We start from the raw sequence: 22,852 nt of genomic DNA, 5'->3' as shown, positions 1-22,852 counted from the left end.
GTTGAACTTGGAGCCTTGTGCTTACTAGGCAGGCACTCTGCCACTTGAGCCACTGCATCACTCCCTAGTTGTATTGGTTCTTCCCATGGTAAGATCTTTCTTTATGCCTGGGCTAGCCTGGTCAGTGATCCAGCCTTTGTGCTTCCCCTTTAGCTGAGATAGCAGATGTATGCCACTGTATACTTAATTAGTTGAGATGCAGTCTTTCGAACTCCCCCCCACCCCCCAGCTCCAACTCCCCACAGGACTGACTTCCAGTTATAATTCTCCAATCACTTCCTCCCAAGTAGCCAAGATGACTGGCTTGAGCCAGGCACAGGTGGTTCATGTCCATAATCTCAGGAGGCTGAGATCTGAGGATCACAGTACAGTGACAGCTGGGAAAGGAAAGTTTGTGAGATTCCTATTTCCAGTTAACCACTATAAAGGCAATGGTAGAGTGCTAGTTTTGGAAAAAAATAGCTCAGGGACAGTGCCCAGACTCTGAGTTCAACTTCTAGGACTGGCACAAAAAGTAAACCACTGACTTGAGCCACCACCATGCCAGGATCTGGTCATTACTTTCATAGTTTAATTTTATTTGATTATTCCAGTTTAAAAATTAGGTGCTTCCAGTGAACTTACATTGATTTTGTGTCTGTATGATTACCCCTGACATCTTCTAACACTCTGGGTCATGACCCTCATTCTCAGAAGTCTATGGTACCAGAGGACTTATGCCTTTTCTTACTGGTAAAATATGTTGCTTTCACCTCATCATTCTGATTTCATAGTGTGAGAGATGCCCTGGGGCTCCTAGGCCTGTCCTTCTCTCATATCTGCTATTCAGGTCAAAACTACTGTAATGAACTTTCAGTGCCACCCACATCCACAGAGAGCTTCTATAGAATTCGTGTTTCGTGTTCAGACTGTTGTTTTAGACTTCCTGAGTTTTAATCTCTCAGAGAGGATCCTGATCACCTAGGCTCTCTAGGGGATTCCTAGGCACACCACCTGGGATCAGTGCTCTAGATGACACCTTCATTCTCTTGGCTTTAAATGAGGATATGGGTATTTCTAGTCCCAGACCTTCCCCTTAAAATCCAGATCCAATCTGATCTCATCATTTCTAGCATCTCACTAAAAATCTCTAAGTCATCGTTGAGTCTTCCTTTTACATCTCACAAATGGTTCTATAACAAATTCTGTCCTATCCTCTGTTGACTGTTTTCCACACTACAGGGCCCGCTCAATGAATGAGGGCAAGAATTTGGTTGTATCCACTGCCACCTGGTTTATAGACTACATTAATGTATTGGTTTAAGGAATGAAGGAAAGAATGATTATCAGCACAGAATCAGGAAGCAGTCTGTGCTGTGATTCAACATAGACCCTTTAGTCACATTCATGTAAATCAGTCCCATATTTATTTTTTATTGTAAAGTAATGAACTAACTATGCCAGATGGAGCTTGTTCCTATTTCCAAAACAACATGCTTTTGCTAATGACATAAACTCTTCATTTTGGAAAGAAAGATGCCATACTTCAATCCCAAGCCTAGATGATTTTTACAACCCTCTGGATGGTAATTTCAGCCACATTTTGGAAGTGAGGCACTGACAAAAATCAGGATTTGCCAGAACTCATCCTTACTGTCTGTCCTGTGTCTGGAGGATGCTCATTCAAAAGCTGCACTTGCTGATCCTCTTTCTGTCACCACTCCTGACCCTGCATAATTCTGCTTTGAGTAAGCCAGCCTTCCTTACTAAGGTTCGCATATCTTTATTTATTTCTCCTTTCTCCTTCTTCATTTATATCTTTGTTTATTTCTTCCCTGGAAATTATCTCTAAGTAATAGTACAAAGAGGTTTCAATTCAACATGTCAATTTATGTGCACAATGTCTATCACTGTCAACCTCTACATATTTCTCCCCTCTCCCCCATCTAATCCCAACCTCATCCACCTCGTTTCCTGTCTCCATTTTCACATATGTACATCAAGTATTCACTCACCCTTCCTCTCTCCATTTATCTGCCCCCATCCCCCTCCTCTTATATTTTTTTAAAAAATACTTTTATCTTTAAGTAGTTGTACAGAGGAGTTGTCATTCAACAAAACAGGTTACCAATATAGTGCTTCTTGATCAATGTCACCCTTTTCAACATTCTCACTCACCCTTCCCTCACTTTTCCTAATGTTTAGGTTATGTATTGAATTTTTTGGCCATTTATCAAAGACACTTATGTATACAATGCATCTTGGTCTGGGTCATCCCTTCCACATCTCACCACCCCCTTCAACCCACCCCTTCCCTTATATTACTCAATTCTGTGGTTTATATGGTCAATTCTTGCCTGCATTCTCCCCCATTCCTCCTTCATGCTCTACCTATCTCCCTGGCCCTACTCTCCCCTCTTGCAAGTACTCATCTCCTGGTACTTATTTTATTGGGCTTTGACTTAGTCTTTTTAAAGACTTATACTATTTGGGCTCTCCATAGAGTCTTATTATATTCCAGCTAATTCATTTGTAGCCAGTTGCATAACATCCAATTGGTTTATTTGTAGATTTATGGGCACATTTTAGCTATCATAAATGAGAGAAACTATTTAACTTGTATTTCTACCCCCTTTGGTCAAAACATATTCCAGCTTCTTACTATTATTAATATTGTTAAACTGTTAGTTGTTCAAAGGAGTTATATCATAGAAACCTACCTCTATATACGCTATACATTTCCAACTCTCTTTTGTGTACTTCTATATTGTATTCATAGCACATATGTGAAAACGATTCTAGAGGCAAGTGTTCTGAAGAGAAAGCAGTCTATACCTTTTGGGAAGCATTGACATCCAAGCGTGACCATCTAAACTCTTTAGATACCCAGTCATAATAGAATTACTACTGAAATTTTGTTTTCTAGTAGCATGCACATGTTTCTAAAAAATGACTGGATCTGCTGTGTATTGCCTACTATGTTCTGCTTTAGTCCACTTTGCCAAGATAGAGCGTCATTTAACAATGTAGTTACTACTTACTACATTGTTTCTTTGGGGATAAGTTTTGTAAACTTCAGATGGATAATTTACAAATAAACTTGCTCTCTGTGTGTGTGTGTGTGTGTGTGTGTGTGTGTGTGTGTGTGTGTGTGTGTGTGTGTGTGTGTGTGTGTATGTGTGTGTGTGTGTGTATTTGTGTGCTATTACTGGGGCTTGAACTCAGCTTTCTACTCTCACTTGATTTTTCCTTCAGGGCTGGCACTCTACTATTCTACCACTTGAGCCACACCTACACTTCTTTTTATAAAGTGTTTAATTGGAGAGAAGAGCCTCTCAAATTTGTCTTCCCTGGAAGATTTAGATTGCAATCTTCAGATCTCAGTCTCCTGAGTAGCTAGGATTACAGGGGTAAGCCAACAGTGCCCAGCACGTCAAACAAACTTTTTAAAAGACCAACTATTGAATCTACGACTTCAATATGTTAGGCATATCTCTGAAAACCATGGCTTTTACCTCAGATATTTGAGGTAGTTTTGTTGGTTGAAATGATTGTAATAGACATTAATATAAAGCCTTCACTGATTTTGAATCAAGCTGATGAAACTTCAGTCAAAATATAGAATGTAATTATAGTGTTTTGATTTTCCTGCCATCTCTTAGTTGGCCTTTGGTAACTTTTTGTCTTGCTGTAGTGATATTCGGCACGCTTCCTATATCCTTAATTTAATAATCATTCAAGTTCTGTGAATTTTGGCAGACAGAAAAAATATATATATTTAAAGCAGTCTGCATGTGTTGCAAACATTTTGAGAAACCAGTAAAATTCAGTTGTGTCTGGATTGGATGGGATGGACAGAAAAGGCAGAAGATATATTTTAGAATTTGGTGAAAGATAGTTTCTTTATGAATATCAAAATCTTCCCATCTTTTTATTCTTCTCTGGACATTGTTCTTGTCCCCTCATACTTCTCCTTTCCCTTTTTTGCCTTCTTCCTCTTTCATATTTTTGTTTGCTTTGTTTTGATTTTCTTTTCTCCTTTTCTTCCTTTTCTCTTTTCTGATGAAAGAAATGAGGAGAGGGAGAAAGTAACAAGTAAGGTAGTTATTAGACTTTCTTCTTTTATTCTACTTTTTTTATTTGGCAGTTGTGTGTCTTGAACTCTGATCCTGGGCACTTATCCCTCAGTTCTTTAGCTCAAGGCTAGAGCTCTACCACTTGAGCCACAGTACCACTTCTGGTTTTCTGAGTGGTTTATTGGAGTTAAGAGTCTCACAGACTTTTCCTGCCCAGACTGGCTTTGAATCATGATCCTCAGATCTCAGCCGTCTGAGTAACTAGGATTACAGGCATGAGCCACCAGTACCTGGCCCTTTTCTTTTTATCCATACTACCTTTTGTTCATAATTTTCATATCTCTAGACAGTTACAACAGTTTTTTAAGCCCTCACATTTCTTTGTCAATACATATTTATAGTACAAAGACATGTTTCTAACTGGGGACTTTGGCTCCCATTAATTTCTATGCATCAGGCAGAAATCTGCTTGGAAAACTATACTGTTCTTGTCTTTCAACTGAGGAAGACCGGAAAGGCAAATTGAAGATCAGGAGAAATCTGGAAGAGAAATATAAAGGCTTCTTTAGGTCATGTATTGTAGATAACCACTTCTGAATTTTTTTTAGTCCTCTAAAGATTTCTTTTTATTAAAATATCTTTTTAAAATCTTGTTTTAATTTCCTTTCCTATGAATTTAAAAATTCATTACTTATTTGTTGTATTTATTTTTATTATTTTATTTATCACAATATTAGGGATAGAACTCAGAGCCTTGCACATGCTAGGTAAATACTCTCCCACTGAGCTATATCTCTAGCTCCCAGAATATTTTTTAAGTGCTTACCTCTAGGCCCAATAGTAAACTGGAGAAAAAGTTCTTCAAAGTGTAAGGATCAGAGCTCTGAGAATGAGAGAAAACAACTGGGAAACTAGTGATCTAAAATTTGGAAGTAAACAAACATGGAACTGAAGAAGACCTGGTAGGTCTCACTGAGAATCTGATATTGGGGGTGGAGGCATGGTTCTGTTGGTAGAGCCCTAGCCAATTAGTGAAAGCAGCAGGTACTGAGTTTGAATCCCAGTCAGACTCAACTCAAAAAGCCAAGAAAAGAGATTTTTTTTTTCTGTTCGTTGTGGGGCCTGAACTCTGGGTCCGGGCACTGGGCCTGAGCTCCTCAGCTCAAGACTAGCACTCTTCCACTTGAGCCACAACGCCACATACAGCTTTTTCTGCTTATGGAATCAAACCCAGGGTCTCATGCATGCAAGGTAAGCACTATACCACTGAGCCACCTTCCCAGCCCCAGAAAAGAGAATTTTATATGAAAGGAACTATGTGTGTATGTTATGTGTATGTTGTGTATGCTCATGTGTGTGTCTCTGTGTGTGAAGGAAGGAGGTGCAAAAGAATCAACAAGAAACATGAGCAGCTGGTATTCACTCCTCTTTGAGTGTTGACATGAGTCTTCACTTACTTTTAACTTGCTCTTGGTGTTCTATTTCCCAGATCCAGGTGATTGAGGATGACAGAGCCACCAGAGGGGGACAAGTTTATACCACCAACATCAGAGGCCAGGTCCCTCCGATAGTCACTACAGATTGTGTGATACAAGACCAAGGTATTTCTCTATTTTCTTTAGGATTCCCATTAGTATATGTTAGTTGTACATGTAATTTTGTCACTTTAGTTGGCAAGTCTAGACAGAACATGGTCAGAGTAAGGTCATGTTTGACAAGGCTTCACCTCAGAAGTGGTATGCAGTTACTTACTCTTGTACCCTGGCCATGTGCAGAGGTATTGATCGAGGTGATTGTCACCCAAAGGTTTTATGCATTCCTGTTTTTTTTGCATCGTTTGACATCTTTTATTAAATCTAAATACCTGTCTAGTGTACGTACATTAAGCTACCTTAAGACCCAATTTATTGAAAAATAATCATAGTAATTGAAACATCTATGTTATATCTTTATTAGGACTCAGTGTCTTATAAGAAATGAACAGTGTCCCTAAAATACAGATTGAAGATTTTTACAGGTTCATACATAAAACATGTCATTGTCTACCTTTGTAAATATGTATATGTCTCAGGGAAAGTTTGTTTCTAATCAAGTTCTGCGTATGTCACTTTGAATGTTCTAGGAAATGCTAGTCCTCGCTACATCCGGTGTACCACATATTGTTTCCCATGCACATCAGACATGGCAAAGCAGGCTCAGATTCCACTAGCAGCTGTCATCAAACCCTTTGCCACCATTCCATCAAATGAGGTATGACTGCATGGCACAGATACAATCATGTGCAGACTCCAAAATTCTTTTCTCATCTTTTTTTCTTTTTTTTTCTTTTTTGGGTCCAGTCATGGGGCCTGAACTCTGGGCCTGGGTGCTGTCCCTCAGCTCTTCAGCTCAAGGCTAGCGCTCTACCACTTGAGCCACAGCGCCACTTCTGGCTTTTTTCTTTTTGCTTTGTGGTGCTGAGGAATCGAACCCAGGGCCTCAGGCATGCAAGGCAATTGCTCTACCACTGAGCCACCTTCCCAGCCCTCATCTTTATTTCTTATACAGTTATTTGGTATTAGGAACAGGAAGTTGGAAGGTGGTTATATTATGCAAAAACATCTGGTCATCCAATTCACTGGAACAGCATAAATCTCCTAAATTATGTTCTTTGGCATCTTGTCCACCAGTCATGGATGGACTGAGTCAATTTGTGTGATCTGTTGTAATGATGCATATATACAAAAACTTCAGCAGGTCCTGTAGCATCAAACACATGATCTGTGGTGAAGCCTTTTTGCCCTAGGGGGGGGTGTGTGTGTGTGTGTGTGTGTGTGTGTGTGTGTGTGTGTGTGTGTGTGTGTGTGTGTGTGTGTGTGTGTGTGTGTGTGTGTGTGTGTGTGTGTGTGTGTGTGTGTGTGTGTGGCCTTTTTGCCCTAGGGGTGTGTGTGTGTGTGTGTGTGTGTGTGTGTGTGGACAATGAGAGAGAAAGGGGGGAGGGAGAGGGAAAAGGAGAGATATTAGGGATTAAACCAGGGCCTTAGTTAACACTAGGCAAGTACTCTAGCACTTCAGTTATGTCCTACCCACCCCTAGCCCTTTTTTATATTTTGTTTTTAAGGTCTTCCTAACTTTTCTAAGGCTGGCATTGAACTTGAGATCCTTCCTGCCTCTGCCTCCTGAATAATTGGGATTGTAGTGCATGCCTGTAATCCCAACTGGGTCAGAGTGCTCATAAATTGGATTTGAGGGACATGAGGTGGATGACCAAATTTCTTCCAACCCTCCTTCCTGTCCACTCTAGAGAATACCATGTTTGTATTCTCCAGAGGGTGCTGCAGTAAGATGCCATCCTAGTAGCAGAGTCAACAATCAGAAGACACTGAGTCTGCTAACTCTTTCATCCTGGATTTCCCAGCCCTCAGAACTTTGAGAAATATGTTTCTGTTATTCACAGATGAAATAAAAGAAACACGAGATAGATAAATCTGCATATAGTTGACTTTGGAAAGATGTGCGCCACCATTTTAAATCTGCCGTGAGCATACCTTCCAGATACAGCCTACTTCCAGTGCTGCCATGCCTTTCCTAATGGTCCTGAGAGATGGATACGCATCCACACAGAGACACAGATATGGTAGCAGAGAAGCCAAACTGGAAATGAAGAAAGGCTTCACTTCCAGCCTGGGCTTTCACTGTCACACACTGCATATTCCCATCTGCTAGGCCGAACCACCCCTGCTTCCCCTACACTCAGGGCAAAGCCCCAGTGGCTCCCCTCCCAACCTGACCCTTGGCCCTGTACCTACTGGTCCTGTGAGGAAGGCTGTTCTAGATGCAGAGGAAGAGGCCATGCACCCCCAGGATAAAGCAGGCCTGACTGACCCCTTTTCTAGGCTGATGCGGGAGGTAAAGCAAAGTACAGGGAGGGGGCTGGTACTGGGATCTACTTTACGTTGCCAGAGGGAGGGAAGACAGAAGGGAAAGATGGCAGCTTTCATACTGTGTGGGGGTCTTTTCTCTCTCTCTCTCTTTTTGGGCCTGGGCACTATTCCTGAGCTGCTTTTGCTCAAAGATAGTACTCTACCACTTGAGCCACAGCACCACTTCTGGCTTTTTCTGTTTATATAGTACTGAAGAATGGAACCCAGGGCTTCATGCATGCTAGGCAAGTACTGTTACCACTAAGCCACCTTACCAGCCCTCTCTTGTCTCTTTATGAGCAGAGGGAATGCTGCCTCTCTTCTTTGGGGAGTCAAGGGAACTGAATCAAGGGAACAGCTTGTACAAGGCCTCAAGCTATCGCAAGATCAAGAACTGAATTTAGTTGATACTTACCTTTTTGATTTTAAACTTTACCCAATGCCTATGAACTCTTCTTTCAATTTTTTAAAATCACAAACATTTAATGAGGATGAAGTAGACTGATACGCACTGATAGAGATCTGCTGCCTGCAGTACCCATGTGTGTTTTAGAGGATATTTTCAACATTTTAAGATATTTCAGACAGAAGCTTTGAAAGACATTTCCTAGTGAACACTTGTTTCCTCCACACTGAAGTTAATGCCCAGACATACTGGTCTATCACATGGCTACTCTTTTGTAGTCTGCATTCATTTCAGGAAGTTGCAGATAACAGTTCCCTCTAGCAAGTCTAGCAAACACATCATTAACTAATGTTCAGTACTTGCTTAGTTTCCATAGAGATTTCTATTTCCCTTTGAGGCGGAATTTATTCACAAAACATATATAGTTATAGATATAGGTACAGATAACTGGCTGGGCACTGTGGCTCATGCCTGTAATCCTACTCAGATGGCTGAGATCTGAAATTGAGGTTTGAAGCCAGTGCTAGCTGGCTAAGGGACAACACCTAGGCCTTGAATTCAAGCCCCACTCTGTATTGATACCAAAACAAATCTGTGTGTGTGTGTGTGTGTGTGTGTGTGTGTGTGTGTGTGTGTGTGTGTGTGTGTGTGTGTGTGTGTGTGTGTGTGTGTGTGTGTGTGTGTGTGTGTGTGTGTGTGTGTGTGTGTGTGTGGTGAACCCAGGCCTTACATATAAAATGTACATGTCTTATTCCCTGACAAGTTCCTTTGTAACCTAAACTCATACCAAAATCTAGAACCTCATAGTTACTTTAAAAAGTCAACTCACACTCCTTCCTGGGCATTCCACACCTCACAGCCTCATTTTCCTTGCCAATTACTGTTTTAATTTTATTTTTTAAAATACAAAATTTCAAGCCAGGTGCTGGTAGCTCACACCTGTAATCCTAACTCAGGAGGCTGAGATCTGAGGATTGCAGTTCCAAGCCAGCCCTGGGCATGAAAGACCATGAGACTCTTATCTCCAATTAAAAACTAAAAAAGCTGGAAATGGAGCTGTAGCTCATTTATAGTGCTAGCCTTGAGCAAAAGAGCTCAGGGACAGCACGCAGACCCTGAATTCAAGCCCTACTACTAAAAACAAAGCAAAACAAAACAAACTGACAAGATTCCAGGGGATTTAATGATAGGAGGGGTAGTCAGGACACCAATAGGCTGGTTGTGTCAAGCAGAGGATGACATCACTTTTGATTCCAAAACAAATTACATGTATACATAAAGACACACCTGGAATGTCATATACCAGAATGTCAACACTAGTATTCCTGACCAATGTTTAAGTATTCTTCCCTTTGTTTTTTGTATTTTCCCAAACACAGTTATTTCTGAAACAAATAAATAGTATTGAAGAGAGACAGTCATTATTAAATGCCAGGAGTTAGGAATGCAGGCAGCCATGCCAGATGCCAGCAGTCAGGGTACGCAACGCGAGTCTGGGTGGTAAACTCCAGAAGTGTGACACAGTTTGTTCCCTCTCCCACGGTTCCTCCTATCCACATTTGATGTTCTGAAGAATTACACTTAATAGGACTCTATAAATAAAACAGACACAGCAGCACAACGCTACTAGCCAACTTGCTCTCATGTCCCTGCAGATGACACTGTTCTGTGCTGATACACTGCACAAGACAAACTAAAATCAAGGGCTCCCACCAAACCATAGACTGCTGTTTTTCCTGACCCCTGTTCCTTTACCTGTCTCAGTACAGTGTTTTAATTGTTTTACACACAGATTTGTTTGATTATTTCAACAGGAATAAGTAGGGTGGTAGAGTATGCACTCTGTCATGATAACTTTTTTTTTTTTATAACTTCATGGTAACTTTTCTTTGCTCTGCATCTGTCAAAAACATTATGCACCAGTGATCTGTTTCTTTATTATCAGGAATACTATTTCATTATAACGATGTGTCACTTACATAGTCTTTCATGATGGATAGCCGGGCTTTGTTTTCACCTTTTGGCTACTGTGAGTAAAGCAACTATGAACGACCCTAGCCTTTCCAGGACTTGTCTTCCTCTCTCTTGAGTTAGCATTATGTTTCTGTATGTTGCTTCTTATGCAAGTAGCCATACTGATATATAATACTGTACATTACTTTTTATTTTTATTTTATTTATTTATTTTTGCCGTTGTGGGACTTGAACTCTGGGCCTGGGTGCTGTCCCTCAGCTCTTCAACTCAATGCTAGCATTCTACCACTTGAGCCACAGTGCCATTTCCGGTTTTTTTGCTTATGTGGTGCTGAGGAATCAAACCCAGGGCCTCATGCATGCAAGGCAAGCACTCTACCACTAAGCCACCTTCCCAGCCCTCATTACTTTTTAGAGACATTATTTTCACATAAGTAAGAAACAGGTAAAGTATAAAAAATTTGAAAGATGGAAAATATACAATGAAAAATAGGTCTTTTCCTATTTTTATATATATATATATATATATATATATATATATATATATATATATATACTTGTATACATGCATACATTTCTGCATATATATGATTTTTATACCTATGGGTATGCATATATAAGCAGAAATGTATGCACGTATATAAGTATATATACACACATGTGTATAGAGACATAAATGTGTACATACACACTTTACACGTATATGTGAATATATATATATATACACACACACACTGTTTTACATACACACACACACACATATATGTAACTTTTTGGTGGTGCTAAGATTTGAACTCAGAGTCTAATTGAGCTATATTTCTTTTTTTTGGGGGGGTGGGGGTCCGGTCATGGGGCCTGAACTCTGGGCCTGAGTGCTGTCCCTCAGCTCTTCAGATCAAAGCTAGCACTCTACCACTTGAGCCACGGCGCCACTTCCGGCTTTTTTTCTTTTTGCTTATGTGGTGCTGAGGAATGGAACCCAGGGCCTCAGGCATGCAAGGCAATTGCTCTACCACTGAGCCAACTTCCCAGCCCCTCGAGCTATATTTCATTCCTACCTTTGCCCTTTCCCATTTTCAGACATCTCTTCCCTGATTTTAGTGATACCCATTAGAAATAAAACAGTGACCAGAACATAACAATAGCTATATAAATGAAGATACAGCTTATGCATTGTTCTACACTGTCTTCTTCGAGTCCATTTGTCTAGTGCTCACTCAGTGCTTCTGTGTACAGAATAGGCCCCATTCTTTAAAACAGCTGTGAAGGACTGGGCACCCATGGCTCACACCTGTAATCCCAGCTACTAAGGAGGCTGAGATCTGAGCATCACAATTAAAGCCAGCCCAGGCAGACAAATCCATGAGATTCTTATGTCTAATTAATCAGCAAACAGCCAGAAGTAGAGGTGTGACTCAAGTGGTAGAGCACCAGCCTTGAGTAGAAAAAAAAAAAGCCAAGCACGAGCCTGAGGCCCCGACTTCAAATCCCAGTACTGGCCCAAAAATAAAAATAAAAAACAAATAAGCCTAATTTAGTAATAAGTGTGCCATTGTTATAGGCATCTGTGTCGAGCTTTTGAGATGTCCACGGATATGAGAACATAGTAGCATTCATTGTATGAATCCTAAAGTGGAAGAAATCACTGCCTTATGGTAAATGAGTCTGGAAGGGGGCAGCCATTATTATGAATATTCTGGATTTGGGGCAGTCACCTCACTAGTGGTCTGGACTGGCAGTGAGCACAGCCTCTCTCTGGAGAGAGTGGCTACAAATATCTTTCCTACTTCACGTGGCTCCTATGCTGTCTGCATGGTTTTGTAGTCCTCTGTTACTTTCATAATCAAGAGGAGATAATCATTGTATCTTCAGAGAAAGCTGAAGCTTATATAAAATAACAAAATATCCTGGGCAGGGTATTTTTGTCGTGTATTAGAATTGTTGCTATGTAGGACTGACGCCCCAGAATAGTGTTCTTGTAAGACAACTTGTACCTGGCAGTGAATTTGCCAAGTTTTCAAGTAGACACAAATAAAATCTCTCTTCCTTCCCCTACTTATAAGACCTGAGTCAAATATACAGAGAAGAGAACCAAACGACTCTTCAGTCTTCTTGATATAAGTTAGTGTTAACAATGAAATTATTTGGTTAATCTATTCCCGAAAATCTCATTTTTAAGTTTTGTTTGTTGACAAAAGCTTTTGTTTATATTTATGTATGTACATTTATGTATGTATGTAGGTATGTATGTATGCCTTTGATGGTCCTGAGGCTTGAACTTAGGGCCTACGCACTGTCCCTGAGCGTCTGTGTGCTCAAGGTGAGCGCTCTAATCCTTGAGCCACAGCACTTCTTCAGGCTTTTTTGAGTAGTTTATTGGACATAAGAGTCTTATGGGGACTTTTCCCAGGCTGCCTTTGAACTGCAATCCTCAAATCTCAGCCTCCTGAGTAGCTAGCATTATAGGCATGAGCCACCAGTGATGGAAGGCAAAAGCTTTTAAATACTAATCTAAGCCTTTCCCAAAGTGTGGATATGCATTCTATATGCATATCCTATATGTATACACACTTGAGTATATTTCTTGTTACCTAAAGTTTTATTTTAAACAAATACCACCTCTTCTTTAGCCTAAAATTCTCCTTTTGTGAAAACTTATATTGCATTAAAGTCTTTGTGCTTTCCAAAGTAATAAACAGGTGAGGTTAGACCAATAACTTATTTTCAAAATCTGACTTAGGGAGAAACTCTACTTGAGGAAGCAAGGGCTGCTGTTCACCAGCCCTTGAACTCAGGACAGACCTTGAGCTCTTGCTTGGCTTGTTTGCTCACAATTGAAGCTCTAGCACTTAAGCCATGCCTCTAATGCAGTATTTTGTTGGTTAATTGGAAATGAAGTCTGATGGACATTTCTGTACATGGTGGGCTACGACCTATGATTCTATAGGTCTCAGCCTCCTGAGAAATGAGCTACTAGTGTGAGTTACCAGTGCCAGGCTTAACACACTTACTGTTTCTAAAGCCTAACTCCTGACCAGTTCCATGCATTGTGACAGAGCTCTTTTCTCTATTCAGACCATTTCTACAGAAAGTGCTTCCTTTTTTCTTGGAACTTCAAGAGTAGAATTACTCTGAACATACTATGTTTAAGAAGTGTTACTGGTTGTTGCTGCACCTGTAATCTAGCTACTCAGGAGGCTGTAATCTAGCTACTCAGGAGGCTAAGATCTAAGGATTGTGGTTCAAAACCAGCCCAGGCAGGAAATTCTGTGAGACTCTTACCACAATTAACCACCAAGGAAATAGAACTGGGCTCAAGTGGTGGAGGGCTAGCCTTGAGCAAAAATCTCAGGGGCAGTTCCTGGGCCCTGAGTTCAAGTCCCAGGATAGGAAAAAAGAAGCATCACTGTCCGTTTTATGGCAGTATCTCCTTGAACAAAGACTTTCTCTGCTTAAAGAAATACTTTTACTGTTCATTGTTGAAATAGACTTAGAAAAGTCAAGGAGTGTGAAGCACATGTAACAGCACCAGGAAGAAGTTCCCCAAGGGCATACTTTAAAACAAACAAAAACAAAACAAACAAAAAAACCCTTAAGTACTGACATACTTAACTAGATCTAAACCTGTAGATACATTATTACCCTATTACACTAATTTGCCAGAGTATAATTACAGGTTTTCTTATTATTATTATTTTAATTATGTTCAGCCTCTTATCACCATTTTAGATACAAAGAAACTGAGGTGCATTTTAACAAAGCCTCACAGACAGGTGCAAACAGTAAGTCCTCTCTTGCAATCCAGTGTTCATTGTTGCATGTGAGTTTTTGGTACACGGAAGGACTATGATTCCTACAATGGTTGGCAATAATGGGGGTTTGTTAACTCAAGCAGGTTGGCTCTGAGGACAAAGTTGATGTAAAAGCTTAAAAAGAAGAAAGAAAGAAGAAAAAGAAACTGAGGTGGAGAGTTTGACAGCTTGTTGGGGTCAGCAGCTAAATGGTAGAGCTAGAATCCAGTTCCAGGTGGTCTGCTTTCAGGGTTCTTCCCTTTGATCTTTAATCAGCCCTGCTTCCCATCACGTCTAAATTTGCAGCCGTCTGGGCCTTGCTCACAGCTTTCCTGGGGCACCTCAGAAAACTCACAAACCTCACATGTGCAAAAACAGAATTCTGGTCTCTAGATCACATTGAATCACCCACATGTCAATAAATGGCTCAGACGTTTATCTAATCACTTAAATTAGAAATAAAAATGAAACAAGTAATAGAAAATAAAGGACGACTGGATTTAAGTATTCATAATATACTCAAGGTAATGTTTTAAAGTATCTCTCAAAGGCAAATGAATTTCATGAATACTGTTCTCATAAATGACCTTAAATGACTTGTTTCTTTTCATATTAGTAAAATGTTAGGCTTTGAGTCCTTATCTGACTAATATTATAGTCTTCATTGTAGTATTAAAAACAACAACAACAACAGAAAAACTTTCTAGCTGGGCACTGATGGCTCCTAACTACTCGGGAGATTGAAATCTAAAAATCAAGGTTCAAAGTCAGCCTTGGCAAATCTAAAAGACTCTTAATTTCCATCTAGCCAGCAAAAAGCTAGAAGTGGAGATGTGGCTCAAGTGGTAGAGTACCAACCTTGTGAAAAAAGCCACGGCAGAGTACCAGGCCCTGCGTTCAAACCCTCCCCCCTTCCCTGCCAAACCTTACTGAAGAATATCCTGATTTGGTATCTACTAAAATAATTTATTTAGTGCACTTTTTCAAAGTTTGTTCCACTGTTTTGACAGATCCTTTCTAAGTATTGCCATTGTGTTAGCAACGAGCTATAAATATAAACCTTCCTGAGCAGTAATCGCAGGAGAATGTCCTCAGTGAGCACTTGCCATGGGGTGTGAGCTGCTTCCAAGGGCAGACTTGTGTCATCTGTGTTTAACCAATCCTTCTTCTTGTATAAATTTTAATCCTTAAATGTTTGGAGTGGAATGCATTCCCACATTTAATATAATTAACTCCAGAAGTTAAAGAGATAGTGGTGATGCTGTTCTTTTTTTTTTTCATTAAGTTGCATTTTTATTTTGGAGGTTGTATTTTAAGAAGGGAGAAATTCAAGTAGGATCAGGTGAATTTCGAGTACAAAAGGATTGAAGAGTGTAACTTAATGGTGCATTTTTCTCCCTCTGACATAGGAAAGATTTATACTTCATACAAGTGCACACATGCGGTGATATGTACATTTAATGACAGCATGCGTAAACCAGATGGTCAAAGCTTTTACTCCATCTGCAGCTAGACTTGGGAATACCTGTGTGTATTTTTAGAAATGGATGGATATAATAATCACAGCAACATTGAATTGGTAGTGGTAAACTCTTATCCAAAGCTATAATTTTTTACCTGATTGTGAATTCCTACATACTTTGTGTTAGAAACTGAACTGGACTTCAGGGAAGTGAAAGGAAACTGGAGTTTTAAATCAGGACTTTGTGCTTTCTTGGCTGGTGCTCTGCTGCATGAGCCTTGTCTCCAGCCCAGCTTTTTGCCTTTTTTTTTTTTTGAAGTGGAATCTAGTGGATTTTCCTGTTCATTCTGTCCTTGAACTGTAGTTCTCCTGCACAGCTAGGATGGCAGGTGTGAGCCACAAGCTCCCCACCAAGCTAGTTATTCTTTGGCAAGGATTTATAGGTGATTTGCATATGAATTTACATATACAATTTCCAATGTGTGAAGAAGGCTGTGATTAGGATAGCTTCATTCTCAGGAGTTTTGTTTGGCTCAGACTTTTACCTAAAATGTCTTAATAAAGAAAACAAATTGTTCTATTCACTACCATTTCCATTCTTTACTCTTCATGAGGGTTCACATTGAAATAGACTAAGTATGAAGAAAACCTGTTGGGAAGACAGAGGAATAGATGTCAAAAATTTGTTTTTGACAATAAAGTTAACATAAAATGAAAAGACTGTCATGGCGAAAGCCACTGCCAGCCTTCATCCTGGAATGGTTGGGCATGCCTGTGGCTTTCAGCTAGTCTTGCTTGGATGAGTTAATGTCATTCTGGTAGAATTGGTAACTTCAGTTTAGTACATCAAAGAGGAAACTTCTGTCTCATTGCAGTGGTTTATGTCACAGTGACCTTGTGTTATCTACCCCACTAGGACGATAGTAGCTTGAGAAATAAGCATTATCCTACTTTAAGAGATGATGAAAATAAAGGTCTGGGCTGTCAGAACCATTCAGCTAACAGGTGGTGTGGCTAGAATGCAAGAATTCCAGTGCCAAGATCTTCTAGCTCCACCAGCTGCAGATGTGCTTGCCTGAGTTTTATTGGGTTCCACATGGAAAGTGGCATTCCTTTTTTTTTCTTGCTGGCTATCGCATCAGCAATGGGATTTTCACTGCTGCAAGTTTGTGAGTTATCTTGAAATGTGTCTATCTGAAACTGGTTTTCTTTCCTTTGTCTTTTGAGGTTACGCTCCTGCTTAGTAGTCCTTGAAGAGAAAGAAGGCACCATTGAGAACCAAGCATTGAGAGAGCATATAGTAGAGGCCTTAGTTGAATAAAGGAGCCCTCCTCCACCCATTCACCCCCCCTTCCCCTCCCCCCCTCCCCCCCCCCCCGCCCTCGTGCTCACTCTCCTCAAGAGCCTGCTGCATTGCCTGTCGCTCTCTTTTAGTGTGTATTAATTACATCTGGGGCCTTCACTATGGTATGTCAGATGTTTATAACCTCCCTGTTACTGCAATATTTTTAAACCATTAGCTAAAAAATGTGAAAAATAAAATAGAAACAGTATAGGAAGGAAAATCTTGGAGAGAGTCAAGTAAGGGATGTCATTGTCCAAAAAAATAAATGTTCTCATTACCTGACTCATGAAACTGTAATCCTGTGTACATCACCTGTATAATAACAATAAAAAATTAAATGAATAAAAATTCGAAAAAGTAATAGGATGGTGACGTAGCACTTAAAGTACCTTTGTGGTATAAAGTTATTGGGATCTGAGCCATGTCCCTTCTAGCGTTTGGTCACTCTGGTTGCAACTCTGTGAGAAAGGGCTGTGGGGGAGTAGGCAGCTGCAAACCAGAGATGTGTCTGCTTTTAGAACTGTGTAATAAAACGGGAGCAGACAGACGGACATGGTCACATATGTCAGAGCAAAGGTTGTTAGAATTTCTACTTTAAGTTCCAGTTCAGAAGCCAAACACCCAGAGCTGATTTTCTCAGCCACAGAATTGTTCGTGTAGCTCTCCCATTTTTATTTTAAATGAAAAATAACTTTAGAAGAAACAAGAATTTTAAAAAAGGCCAGTACTGCCAGGTGCTTATGGCTCGTGCCCATAATCCTAGCTACTCCTGAGGATGTCAGTTCGAAGCCAACTAGGGCAAGGAAGTCTGTGAGATTCTTATCTCCAATCAGAGAAAGTGAAAAATGGGTCTGTGGCTCAAGTGGTAGACAACTAACATTTGCAAAAGAAGCTCAGGGACAGTGCCCAAGCTTTGACTGAGTCTAAGTTCTAGGACTGGTACACACATGAAAACCCCCTACGAGATTCTGCCATACTTTAATTTTCAGTGAATGTAAGTAGCAGTTGGTTGCATGGAATCTGTGATATAAACCCAGAGGCCAGACTCCAGAGAATCCTCTACAGAGAGACTAGTTCAGAGCCTTTTAGCTACCATTCCATTGTTTAATTCTAAGACCTGAATTTTCTGTTGTTTGTTTTGTTGCTGGTACTGCGGCTTAAACTCATGGCCTAGGTGCTATGCCTTAGCTTTTTCCACTCCAGGCTGGCACACTACCTACCACTTGAGCCACAGCTCCATTTCCACATTTTAACATTTCAAGACCAGGGACATGTCTTTGTAAGCAGGACTTCTCAGCATTGTGCCAGATTTGTTCAGCAGCTTTGGAATCTCTTGAACCTCATGGAATTTCAGAATCTCTAAGAACTGTTTTCACCTTGCTTCCTGCTGCTGGCTTCATCAACACTGTGTGCTTGTTTAGGCAGTGTGAGGGCCGCAGACGTGTGCCTCCTGGGAGAAAGCTAAGTATTGTGGAGTTTGATATGTGAGCATTTCCTAAGTATCCCATATTCACCGAGTAAACAACTTTAAATTAATCAACAAAATTCTATTTTTAAAATGTAGGGAATGTAGTAATAAAAGAAAAGCCTATCTAAGCTTCACGTTTATAACTGTCTCTGGGGATGTTTGCCACAGGTTTGCCTGGAGTGTCAGTTCTTTTGAAGTGATTATTGTCAGGGATGTAAGAGTGCTTTCCCAGAGCCTAAAAGACTAAATCTGGAAAATGGTTGTGCTAAATAATATTCAAGTGTGGTCTGGGAAGGTGGCTCAGTGGTAGAGTGCTTGCCTTTCATGCACAAGGCCCTGAGTTCAATTCCTCAGCACCACATAAGCAGAAAAAAGCCAGAAGTGGTTCTATGGCTCAAGTGGTCGAGCGCTAGCCTTGAGCTGAAGAGCTGAGGGACAACACCCAGGCCCAGAGTTCAGGCCCCATGACAGACAAAAAAGAAAAAATAATAATAATATTCAAGTGTACTTATCTATCTTTACCTATATGTAGAAATCCACTAGCACTTTGAGGACAAGTAATTTGGTGAGACTTTTCACAGAGTTCTAAGTCCAAACATGTATTGGGCATTCTTCTTGCAGTATAAAGGCTGTCTTTGAGACAGGAAGGTTACAAATAAATAGGGAAGGCCCTTATAAGCATGAAACCTGCATTTTTAATAATTTATTTATTATCCTTAAACAGTTGTACAAAGGGCCTTCAATTTAATATGATGTCAGTTTATGAGTACAATGCATTATGATCTGTGCCGCCCCTTTGATCATTCTCTACCATATCTCCCGTCCCACCCATCCTCCCAATTTTCCTAGTTCCATTTTGACATGTATGCATTGAATATTATGACTGCATTCATTTGCCCTTCCCCTCTCTGTTTGCCTACTCCTTGCACACTTACCTCAGCTCCCCCCGCCCAACACACGCTCCAGCTTTCTGGTAGTCATTTTGTTACCCTGTACGTTTGTTGCTCAAAGGGCTTTCACTATTAAAATCTTCCCCTTCATATACCATACTTCAGCGAATACATTTGTACATAACCCAGTATATGTTTACATATATGTTTATAATGTAGATCTAACGTCTATGTATGTCTCTTTGAGCCTGACTTACTTCACTTAACATAATTTTTTTCCAGGTCAATCCATTTCCCTGCAAAAGACAGAGTATCATTCTTTTCCATGGATGTTTCATCTCCCCATGCAGCCATCTGCCATTTACTTAAGTTTCCATGTTCTGTATCAATGAAAATAACCTTCTTTCCACACATGCGTTTCTAATGAAGACTTGCCCACAGGGGAACTGGCACGCATTGTCCTTGCTGTTAGGATTGCTAGCAGTTAAAGACAGCTGTGCTGGCTCCAGGAACAGTTGCTTAAGGAATTTCCTCGACAGTACATTTTTCTCTAGGTTTAGCTTAGGTTTCACATTTCATTTTCTCCCTCTGTTGGTTTTTCTCAATATCATCTCACTGTCAGATGTATATAGTATTATGCATGTGTAAGTGTTGGTATATGTGTGTGTGTGTGTGTGTGTGTGTGTGTGTGTGTGTGTGTGTGTGTGTGTGTGTGTTGGGGAGGTATGTAGTATTTTTACATGCATACCTATATGCAGAGAAGTATATGAGTGAGCCATGTACAAAGAGAGGATCTGAATCCTTATCATTTGAGAAAATAAGACCATCATTAACTGACCAATGTCTTCAAGTAAAATAAAAAAATCAAGTAAAATAGAAGAAACCTAATAATAAAGTAAAGTGCATGTCACTCACCTTCCTCCATCTTAGCCAAACTGTGGCCTTGCAGTGAGCATGTAATACAGGAATGAGATTCCAGGTTTGAGTTTCTGCTTCCCCATGCTTTCTGGTTCTTTATAGGTCATATAACTTTTCATCTAAATACTGCAAACATGTAATTTCTCCTGTATCACTTCCTCCTTTGGCAGGAAAAGGATACAAAAGATGGGTTAACTAATTTTTATCCTTTTTCTTACGGTGAATTAATGGACCACCTTCTTTCATTGCAATTCATGACTGATTTATACAAAAAATACAAATATATTTTAGATGTTTTTAAATTAGATTTTTTAATTAAAACTTTTGTTAAATATCTGTTTTTTCTCCTTAGTGATGAAATTTACTTATTTGTAATTTTTTTATTGTTTTAATATATAGGTGGCGTACAGAGAAGGCACAGTAACATAAGTCAAGTAAAGAGAACATTTCTTTTTGGACAATGTCATCCCTTCTCTTGCTCCCTCCCAGTTTTTCCCTCCCAACCCTCCCACAAATTTTATAGTTCATTTTCAACATAGTGTTGGATTTTTTATTTTATTATCTTTAAGTAGCTGTACAATGAGGTTTCAATTCAGCATGTTAGTTTATGAGCATAATGCTTTTGTGTCTGTGTGACTAGGGCTTGAACTCGGGGCCTGGACTCTTTCCTTGAGATGTTTTGCTCAAGGCTAGTGCTCTACCACTTGAACCATAGCTCCACTTCCAGGTCTTGGTGGTTAAATAGGGATAAAAGTCTCATGGATTTTTCTACCCAGTTTGGCATTGAATCATGATTCTCAGCTTCCTAAGTAGCTAAGATTATAGGCATGAGCCACCAGCACCCAGCAAATGCATTTTGATCAGTGTCACTCCATCCATCATTCTGTCCCATTTGTTTCAATCCAAGTTTTAAAAAACCTTATTGTTGATAGTGACTTTGTCTGTGTACTCAAGTCAAATGAACTTAGTCAAGAGATGGCTGTCTGCTTCCCTGGCCACTGGCCCAGCAAGCCCACACGGCTATGTCCTGGGGTGGCTACTCACCAGTGTGTTACATGATAGCTTCATTGCAGACCACCTGCAAAGCTCTCCTCTCTTTCCCTGTTCTGCAGACATTTTGTAGAAAACATTTGAAATGCACTAGGGTAAGTTATATCCCCAAGAGGTATAATCTGTCATTTGAGTTCTGTTATACCTCTTAACAAAATATATTTTTTGACCATATACTCACAGTTGAATTTTTTTTTTATGATGACCATTCTTCCTGGGGTAAGAAGGAATCTCAGTGTTGTTTTGGTTTGTCAAGCATGTCCTGGTGTTTCTCAAGCAGGCCCATTTTGGTTGCTCATCACAGGTTGTAGATGGTCTTTTACACATACCCATTTCCATGTGTCTGCTTCCATTCTGTGGTTAATCCAAGTTACACATTACTTACTCGTGTGACGTTTCAGAAGCCAAGTGCTGCTCCTGTCCCCAGAACCTCTCAGGGATGGTGTGATGACTTGGGCCCTGGAGGTTCCATTGCCGTTGCTGGAGAGCATGGTCTGACACTGACTGTGGCTCTCAGTCAGTTGGACAACTGTGTTCCCTTTGTCCCAGCTTCTTATTTGAAATCTTCTCACCTGACTTAAGGTTGATCATGAGGAAACCTTTGTCTTCTACAGCTCTGCTGAGATATTTCCTCTACTTAGTAAAGTAGAAGATAACTGATGTGCAGGCAGCAATACAGTTTCAGGACACTAGCTTATTGACTTCTTTCTTGGAGACTCTCACTCCCCCCTCTTGAATAATTAGAGTTACAGGTATGAGCCACCCTGGCCTAGCTTACCTGGAGACTTCTAATGGAAAAAATAGCTAGAATTGTATGTTGAAAATGTAGAATTTGTATGCTTTAAAAATCCTCCAGTCTTCAAAGAGAGGGGGGAGGAAAAGGCAGAGAGAGAAAAGTGGGAAGAGAGATTTTTAGCATGCACAGTAGGAGAGGAGACATGGGGACATGGCAGTGTTATCACCCTCATATCAGCCTGGTTTACTGGCGAGTGGATTTGCTGCTCCAACCGGAGATAGATGGTTGCGGAAGACCATCACCTCCTCATGGCAGTGTGCTGCCAAACAGCATGACTCAGCAGATGTCATGGTGTCCTCTCAGTAGCTCCGCCATTGCGAGTGTGCAGGGCAGCCTCCCCCACCCAGCCTCCTGGTGCCCTTTGCTTCAGGTGGCCATGTGGCTTGGAGGCTGACCCAGCAGTGTCTCTGTTCTGTTGAAAGAAGAAAAGAAACTTTTTGAAATAAATTCCTGTCTGTTACTTTAGTAGATCTAGCACATCCTTTAATTTCTTCCTTTTTCTTCCTTCCTTCTTTTTTCTTTCTATCTTTCTGTCTTTCTCTTCTTTTTCTTTCTATCTTTCTGTCTTTCTCTTTTTCTTTCTCTATCTCTTCTTCACTCTCTCCTTCCCTCCCTTCATTCCTCTCTGTCTGTCTGTCTTTCTTTCTATCTTTCTTTCTCTCTTTTCTTTTTTTTCTTTTTTGTGGGACTTTGACACAGGACCTGGTACTGTCCCTGAACTTTTTTTTTTTTTTTTCAGTTGTGGGGCCTGAACTCAGGGCATAGGTACTGTCCCTCAGCTCTTCAGCTCAAGGC

At 40.4% G+C, this 22,852-nt stretch overlaps 1 protein-coding gene across 1 annotated transcript in view; it reads left to right on the top strand.

Moving 5' to 3' along the window:
* Positions 1 to 22,852, top strand: part of Sec24d (SEC24 homolog D, COPII coat complex component) — an 87,292-nt gene that overhangs the window by 20,830 nt on the left and 43,610 nt on the right. Inside the window, exons 7-8 of the mRNA XM_070022504.1 lie at positions 5,545 to 5,656; positions 6,178 to 6,305. Of these exons, the coding sequence (XP_069878605.1) occupies positions 5,545 to 5,656; positions 6,178 to 6,305 (240 nt within the window). The remainder of the gene's footprint in view (positions 1 to 5,544; positions 5,657 to 6,177; positions 6,306 to 22,852) is intronic.

This window comes from Dipodomys merriami, unplaced genomic scaffold (genome assembly GCF_024711535.1).
Source record: "Dipodomys merriami isolate MVZ:Mamm:240054 unplaced genomic scaffold, mDipMer1.0.p SCAF_15, whole genome shotgun sequence".
NCBI classification, from domain to species: domain Eukaryota; kingdom Metazoa; phylum Chordata; class Mammalia; order Rodentia; family Heteromyidae; genus Dipodomys; species Dipodomys merriami.
Note: the sequence above shows the minus strand (reverse complement) of the source record. Positions and strands in the feature narration are given on the sequence as shown.